General features: G+C 49.7%; 1 protein-coding gene across 1 annotated transcript in view; it reads left to right on the top strand.

The window, feature by feature from the left end:
- Window positions 1–5,079: 5,079 nt before the first annotated feature.
- The window catches only part of B4galt1 (beta-1,4-galactosyltransferase 1), a 48,091-nt gene continuing 44,298 nt past the window's right edge, over window positions 5,080–8,872 (top strand). The window contains exon 1 of the mRNA XM_028884053.2: window positions 5,080–5,722. Coding sequence (XP_028739886.1) covers window positions 5,302–5,722 — 421 coding nt within the window. The 5' untranslated portion in view covers window positions 5,080–5,301. The remainder of the gene's footprint in view (window positions 5,723–8,872) is intronic.

The raw sequence follows: 8,872 nt of genomic DNA, 5'->3' as shown, positions 1-8,872 counted from the left end.
GGATCAAGAATTTATATACACAATTAATACAAAAAGAGGCCATGAATTTGAAAGAGAGTAGGGGCAGGGTATATGGAGGGCTTAGAGGGAGGAAATGGGAGAAATGCTGTAATAAAATTATAATTTCAAAAACTAAAAAAATATATTTCGCATACATTAAATTATATTTTTATGTTGTGAATGCATTATTATAAATATATATTAAGATTTTTCTCTCATTGTTTACTAAAAGGAGAGGCTGATATAATTGATTTTCAGATATTGAATATGCCTTACATGCTTGTAAAAAATCTCACTGGACATGGTGTATTTTAAAAAAAAGAAAAAAAGAATTCTTTGAACTAACTTCTGAATCCATTTACATATCTTCATTTTGATGATATGATTCATCTTATTTTCTGGCCTATCAAGGAGTAGGCTTTTCTCCTACAACACTTAGGTTTTGTGTTTTTGTTTTTTGTAGGGTGGGGTTTAAGGAACTAAGATTTGGTGCCTAGCTGTGCTCACCGACTTGGTAAATTTCTGCTTCCAGACAGTCAGACTCATTTTCTTTTTCTTTCTGTTTTTGGTTTTTCGAGGAAAGGTTTCTCCGTGTAGGCCTGGCTGTCCTAGAACTCCCTTTGTAGACAAGGCTGGCCTCAAACTCTGAGATCTGCCTGCCTCTGCCTTCCTAGTGCTGGGATTAAAGGCATGCATCACCACTCGCCGGCTATTCTAGGTTTGGGACCCATGCCTGGGTTATTGGTTCTGAGAATGGAACCCAGAGTTTCAAGCATACTAGGTTAGCACTCAGCTGAGCTACCCCGGCCCCACATTCGCTTTCTTTCTTTTCTTTTTTTTTCTTTTCTTTTCTTTTTTTTTTTCCCAGATAGGCCTCACTTGGCCCAGGCTAGTCAGAAATTCACTTGACAAGGATGACCTTAAACTCTGGATCCTCCTGCCTCCACTTCCAGAGGACTATGATTATATTTAAATACTACCACACATAATTTATAACATAACTTTGCTGATGTCTCTATCAGCTCCACTCTCTGTCTTTAACTTGAGTGGATGGCAGGTGCAGCTCTGAGGTAGAGCCTTTGTGTAGCATGGGTGAAGTTCTGGGTTCAAACGCCATCGATGCAAAAGTAGTTCCTCCAAGTGGACAGTCGTGAGTTCATATCACTTTCTCTCATTCAAATAAAGTTTCAGAAGATTCATTCTTGTTCTCTGCATTTACCTCCCGTTGGCATAGAGTTGAAGACTTCAGTAGCTCTCCTTATCCACATACTGAGTTTCTTTTTAACCATATGCCTGTATTTAACAATGTCCTTTCCCTACTTGGGCTACACACCCTGATTCGGATTGCTCTAGCTTTTCTTCTGAACGCTAGTCCCGAGACCCTGTAGATGCCCCCTTTACTCTGCTTGAGTGTCTGTACTCTGTCAGGCTGCTGTCCTTACCCAGCCCCCCCTTCTCCTCCTGGTGGATTCTACCCTCGCATGTGCCATCTGGACTACTTACCCTGTTGAACTCTAGTAGCTTCTGGACTGAAGTTCTCAGGAAGGGTGGATGAGGAAGAGGAAGAAGGTGATTTATAACTTACAGGTTACTGAACTCAGGGACTATACCTGGAACTGGTTTAGATGATGAAATTTTGCACTTGAATGAGCTTTTGGGGAGGACAGGACTTAGAACTACAGATATAAAATGTTATATATTTTACACGTGAGAAGAATCTAAGTCATTTGTAGCTACTGGAAAAACTTAGAGATGCCTGCAAACTTCTTGCTCTTTCTACATCCACTAAGAAGTCTTTATTTTTTTTATTTATTATTTATTATTTTTAACTCTCTTGGAACCTAGACTTCCCTGTTACTTTTTGTTGTTCATTTTTAGACAGGGTCTTCTATTGCCCAGTCTAGATTAGAACTTGTTATTTATCTAAGGATGGTCCTGCCTCCACCTCCAAAGTTATGAGATTACAGGTGTATGCCACCATACCTGACTTTAAATTATCTAAAAATTTTGATTTTGAGACCGAGTTTCACTCTGTAGCCCTGACTGGCCTCAAACTCAAGATTCTTCTGTCTTCGCCTTTAAGTGCTGCTAGGATTACAAACATGTGTAACCATGTATAGCTGTGAAATCTATTTTAACCCAAAGAATTCTCTCAGAAGTGATGCTCTGGGGCCAAGAAAGTGGTTCAGCAGCTAAAAATGCTTTCCATCTGAACACAATGACCTGAGTTCAACCCTCAGATCCAAGGTGAAAGAAGTGACTTCTGAAAGTTGTACTATGAACTTCACACACTTCTGACATGTATGAACACACACACACACACACACACACACACACACACACACACACACACGAACAGAAGTGATGTTTTAAGGCTGAGTCTTAGGAAATGCTCTTGCGTTTATCTTGAGCTGCTTTTGGAACGTGTCCCCAGACCCAGTTTGTGAGGACAACCAAGCCGTTGTCAGCCTAAGTCATTACATGGGGAGGCCTTTGGGGTGGGGGTCAACTTGGGGAATGAAGGTCCCATAACTCAACCCAGCTAGGCCTTAGGAGCTCCCAGCCTGCATTAGCACCAATCACCAGGGCACCACAGGAGCTTGGAGAAGCACTGTGTGAAGCTATTGTGAAATGTCCAACTGCACTACTGCCTTGGTTATTACCACAGGAACCAGAACTGCCAGCCGACAACCCAAAGTGAAAAGCTGCTGTAACACTGTCTGGGAGTTGTGTGATAGACCTGTAAAATAATTGCCTGTTATGTGCTGGGTACTACTGCTGATCTACTGGGGTGAAACAGACATGTAAACTGGCAGGTGTAGAAAAGGTTCTTCATCTTCCTAGACAATTACCAGGTGCTGTTATTTTTTTCCTGGCTTTCTGGCCCAGAGGGTCCTGGGATAGATCTGTGGCCCTAACACTCTTTTAATCCCTTTCCCTGGCCATCATCTGTACCTAGAAAGACTCTCCATTTTCCTCTGCTCATTTTTTTCAGACAGTGAATTAATATGCCTCAGTCTAGCTCACGCCCAACCAGAATTTCCCCACTAGCATAGGATGGTGGAGTTAGCTTCACCCTGACCAGCTCTCAGAAGAGAACTTGTGACTTTATGTTTTAAACTAACAAAGGCTTTGTTTTAGCAACAAAGGCTCCCCTTTCCTTTTTTCCATACCAAGACAACCATTTCTAGAAGCCAGGTAGGTGACTCACACCTACAATTCCCACACTTGGGAGGTTGAGGCAGAAGGATTGTTATGAGAGTTCAAGGCCAGCCTGGGCGTCACAGAGTTCTAGGCTAGCCTAGGCTATAATGTGTGGGGTCCTGTCTTGAAAAAGAAAGAAAAGAAAGGAAGGGAGGGAGGAGAGAGAGAGGAAGAAGAAATGAAGGGAGGAAGGAAGGGAGATGCTCACAGGCATCCCTGGTCATGATAATGCAGGCCTACTTATAAAGTCAGACTTGTGAGGCTGAGAGGCAAGGATGCCAAGTTTGAGATCACCCTGGGCTATGCAGTGAGACACTAATCTCAAAACAAAACACAAGCAGGTCAAGCAGATTTTGCTATGAGTAATAGAATAGTCCAAGAAGGTCTTCTCCATAAGGTAGCATTTGAGGACTCTGAATGAAATTTGAGGGAAGAGTATTTCCGGTCAAGCGAAGAGCGGGTACAGAGGTCCTGACCTAGGAAGAAAGGAAGACTAGGGAGGGGCGGAAACAGGTAGCTACTTAGAAGGCAACCTTATAACCCAGGCCAAGATGACAGTTGCTTGCTCTGGGATGACGGCAGCAGAGCTGCAGGTGGTGGAGTCTGGTATTTGAAGGCAGCAGTGGCAAACGTGCTGAGGGCCTGGGAACATTTGGGAGCAAGGATAGCTTTCAGGTTTTGGTCTGGGGGAACTGTGCAAACAGTGGTGCCTCTTTCTGAGCGAGAAGAGGATGGAAGGGGACTGTAGGGGTGAAACTGTTGTGGGTGGGATTTGTTCAGTTGAGATGATACAGGAAGGTGGAGCTTAGGGAAGAGATGCGGGCTAGAGACGGAAATTTTTGGTGTCATCAGCTTACAGTTAATGGAAGTCAACAGAAGAAAAGTACATTTTATATGATTGCAACAAAATGTCAAACTGCTCAGCCTGTTTTCTCATCTATGAAACCGAGACAGCCCCTATTTCAGGGCATATACTGAATAACAACACAGGAGTAGCCAGAATTAGTTAACATTTCCCGTCTTAAGGGTTCTCACCCCAGGGCGAGGATGCACGCTTGTAGGGATGGGACTGGCAGAAAGATGCATTGATTCACAAGCCTGTGTGCAGGAGAACATCCGTTTTACATCCTACACGGTTGCACCTAGAACCAAGTTGGGCTGGCCCCTGAGGTTCCCCCCCCAACCGGGCAAACACCAAAGTATGGCAAGTTGGTCACTTCCCTCACGGCAGGACTCTCCACTAAGCCGCTCCTCTTTGCTAGCTCTCACCATCACCTCCAACACAGTCTGGCGGACCCAGCTAGGCTAAGAGGATCTTTGGAACGCCCCAGAGAATCCGTCCGCTGGCCTCGCGGGGCGTCGAAGCCGGTTTCCTAGACGACCTTTCTCCGCTCCAGTTTCTCACTAACCCCAAGGGCTACCCGCCAGTCCTCTTGGCCTCACACGCTCCTGTCCCAAGCGCACACCCGAGAGCAGCTCGTTGAACGAGGAGGCACGGTCTGAAGAGACTTAAGCCCCACGGTGAACGCTAGAAGGGAAAGCCGAGCGCCGCTGGGCGTGGGATGCCGGTTCAACCCCTGGATGCAGTGGGGCTGGCGGAGCGCCACGTTTAGTCCCCAGGAGCCGCTGCGTCCTGCATCCATCCCACCCTCCCGTGGGCCCGCCCCTCAAGCCCCGCCCTCCCTTAGCGGCCTGAAACCCCGGCTGAAGGTCCCGCCCCTGGGTCTCGTCCACCCCCCGCCTCGTCCCTCAAGCCCCGCCCTCCTCAGAGACCCGCGTTGCGGCCCCGCCCCGAGGCCCCGCCCCCTCAGGTTCCGCTCTCCTCGACTTCTGAAAACCCGGTGGAGGCCCCGCCCCCGGCGGAGGCCCCGCCCCGTGCCCATCCGCGCCTGTGGCTCCCTGCTGATCTCTCCTGAGTCCGGCGGCCCGGGGTGTCGGCTTTCCGCCGCGGGCGGCCGGCGCTGAGCTCCCTAGCTCCCTCCCCCCCACCTCGGCCCCTCCCTCGATCGCTGTGGTCGGGTGGCTCCTGGCGGGCGGCCTGCGGGCGGGCCGCCCTCTCAGCCGTAGCCCACCCCCTCTTAAAGCCGCGGCGGGAAGATGAGGTTTCGGGAACCGCTCCTGGGCGGCAGCGCCGCGATGCCGGGCGCGACCCTACAGCGGGCCTGCCTCCTGCTCGTGGCCGTCTGCGCGCTGCACCTCGGCGTCACCCTGGTCTACTACCTCTCGGGCCGCGACCTGAGCCGCCTGCCCCAGCTGGTGGGAGTTTCCTCGCCACTCCAGGGCGGCACGAGCGGCGGCGCCGCCGCCGCCAGCAAGCAGCCCTCGGGAGAGCTCCGGCCTCGGGGCGCGCGACCGCCGCCTCCTTTAGGAGTCTCCTCGAAGCCTCGGCCGGGTCCCGACACCAGCCCCGGTGCGGCTTTTGACCCCGGCCAGAAGAGCAACTTGACTTCGGTCCCAGTGCCCCCTACCACTGCGCTGTTGTCGCTACCCGCTTGCCCGGAGGAGTCCCCGCTGCTCGGTAAGAACTAAGATCCAAGGTCAGGGACGCCTCGGATTTCCTCTACGGGGTCCCCGGGACGTTATCCTATGTTCTACTTTAGGACTGCCAGCCTCCAGGTTCTGATCATCCCCAAGACCAACTTCGGGGCTGCCCTGGGAGAGGTTGCCTAGTGTCTCAGAGGCTGGGGCCCTGTTGGGAAGCCCTCATGCTCCTCTGGCCCCAGCACCAGAGAAGGCCCTGGAAACATCCTTGTTCTGGCCCAAGGCTCAGGACGTTTTGGAGTTGGGGTCGGTTTAGGGTAGACGGTAGACTGAAAGGCTGCTTCCAGCCTTGCCTACCTGTAGCAACACCGGTAGCAACTTCTACCGTTTGGGGACGGGACCGGCAGCGAGCAAACCACCTCCTTCACCACCAGCCTCCTCCACTCCGCCTTTGAACAAGTGACTCAACTTTCTCTTTAAGGTTTCTTTCTGGTAAATGGAGATAATAAACCGCATCTATTTAGGGGGTTGTTTTGAAGGAGTAAATGAAACACCGTAACTAAGAGTTGAAATAATGAGGATGAACTTTTACAAAGTTGCTACATTTGTGGGATTTCCTGGACCAAGGGGCCTTCCGTCTCCCACCCCATGTTCCTCCGCCTCAAGGTTCCTCTTAACCAAAGTGAGCCTGTCGCTCTCCAGGCGCAGAGGGCCTGTGTACTCAGGGGACTGGAGGGCTAAAATTATCCGGATCGCTGGGGGCTGCACTTTCCTGGCATTACTTGACTAGCTGAACTGAACCCTGGCCTTCACCAGGCAGGGAGCCGGTAGATTGGTTTACCTTTCTAGTACTAGGAGGCTGGCCCAGGGTAGACCTCCTGTTTGCCCTGTAGACCACAGGTTGCTTCCACCGCTACCAGCCAGGTGGCTGCTCATTTCTAGTGCCAGGTTTTAGAGAATGCTGTTTGGAGGAGCCCCACCTCCCCACAAACAGGCAGGCAGTCTGCCAGCAGTTCTGTCACGTTCCCGGAGAGCCCTGGCAGAGCAGGCCTTCCTATAGTCTCTTGCTCAATTTCTCCAATAATTACTTCAATATTTTCATATCAAGTTTGGGAGGAACCTCTTGGAATTGGCCAAACATGAGCAGAAAATTGAATTCCTTTGGACTTGGTTGTTGATCTGGGAAACAGGAATAGCCCTATGGAAAGTGAAGTAGAATATTAATCCTACTGATAAATGTCCAGCTTCAAACATGATAGTGTTCCTTCCTAGTGTGTAACATAGGCTTGTCCGTGCTTCCCTCACAGGGTTATTTTAGGACTGGTTGAGATTGTGTACATAGTAGCCGCTAGGTCCCAGATAGCAAGTAACCAGCAATACAGTCTGAGGTTTTCTTAGGCCCCCGTGGAGATGGCCCTGAAGAACACAGAGGAGGAAGAGAGTGGGTCCCCAGACCACAGTGTCTGGGCCTTTTGCTTTTGTTTTTGGTTGTTGCCTGGGCATTATGCAGATCAAATTAGTCAAGTTCCTAGGGCCAGGGACATAGCTCAGTTGGAGGAGTGCTTGCCTAGCGTGCGGAAAGCCTTGGGTTCCATCCCAACACCACGTAAAACTGAGAGCATGGTGGTATGTGTCTGTAATCATAGCGCTTGAGAGGTCAAGACAGTAGGATCAGTTCAAGGTCATCTTCTGTGTAGTAAGTTGGAGGCTAGCCTGACATACATCAGACCCCGTTTCAAAAAACGAAAACCAGGTGAACATGGTTATAGTTGTTTGGAGTATAGGGTCTTCCTGCTGAAATCTGAGAGACAGTGGTGACTATAGTTCTCTTGGGTTGGGTTTGGTAATGTGGTGTTGCTGAATTAATTCTGAAATAGACAGCTCAACAGGGCCTTCCTGAGAGAACATTTTTAGACTGTGGAGCCAGAGGGCCGGGCCTTTTCTAGCTTGGCTACCTTCATGTGTCTTGCATGGGACTGATGTTCAGGCTGCTGCTGAGGCCACAACGCCAGAAATGAGGGTAGAAGTTTTATTTATTTATTTATTAAGCTCCTAGAGTTGAATGATTGGGTGCAACTTTTGGAGGGCAGTTCCTGGCCAGGAGGAATCTTAAGAAAGCTTTAAATCTGCCAGGGACTGTGTGTGTGTGTGTGGGGGGGGTAGTCCAGCCCATCTGTCCTGCCGGGCAGGTGTCAGCCAAAGCCCTTGGCTGTGTGTGGTTTTGAGGTTTTTGGGAGAAAGCATCCCTGGGGTTAGCACAGTGGCTCTTTCACTACTTACAGTTTCTTTCCCCGACTTTCCTCTACTTTCTAGTGTCCAGCAGTCTAAACCAGATGCTTGGATCTTTTTCAGTTGATAGCTGGTAACTTTGAGGTGGCGAGGGACCAGACCAAGCTGCTGTTAGGTCACTTGTAGATCTGTCTTTGGTCTATTGGAACATTTGAGTGGATGTTAGATAGGCTCAGGTTAGAATTGTGCTGCTACAATGGGTGTGACCGGGGGCAGGCTGTATTGTTTGGAGTACTAGTGGTGGTGGTGGGGGACTCCTCTCCTGTGGGGCTAGTGTGAGTCCTTGGCTGTCTGTCCCACCCTCCCTGACTCCAGTGTGGGCTCCAGGGGTTAGCTGGCCTTTCCTGAGAAGTTCTCCAACTTGCCCAGAGAATTCCAGTTACTTCAGGCTTTTTTTCTCTAGCCTTGTGACAGGCCCTCAGGTAACTGTGCACTGTGTACTGTACTGATCACGGCAACCAGGCTCTCTTTTCTGGCCACCTGGACGCTTGCCTGGGATGGGAGGAGCCGCAGCCTTGCAGTTCTTTCCTGGAATGTTTATCTTTATCCAGAATGTTTTATCTGCTCATATTTGGCACAGCTCAATGTGATTTGACTGGCTGTGGCACAGGCATTTTGGGTGTGGTGTTGCTGGAGAAGGTGGACACCATATCAGTTGGCTTGATTTCGGGAAGCAGGGCTAGCTGGCTCCGCTGGGGGCCTGGGACAGATAGTACAAATCCTTCAAGGGGGCGGTGAGTTCTGGGCATCTTAAACCTCAGAGGCCCCTCTTGCCCAACTATGCTTTAAGGAGATACCCTTCATGTGTTGAAAAGGGAGGATTAATGTGTGTGCTGCTTTTGTGTATTTGTGTATGTGTATATGTGGATCCATGTGCCATGGTGTGAGTGTGGAGTTT

The sequence above is a fragment of the Peromyscus leucopus genome, chromosome 2 (genome assembly GCF_004664715.2).
Source record: "Peromyscus leucopus breed LL Stock chromosome 2, UCI_PerLeu_2.1, whole genome shotgun sequence".
NCBI lineage: Eukaryota > Metazoa > Chordata > Mammalia > Rodentia > Cricetidae > Peromyscus > Peromyscus leucopus.
The sequence above is the reverse complement of the archived record's forward strand: the minus strand, read 5'-3'. Positions and strand labels throughout refer to the sequence as shown.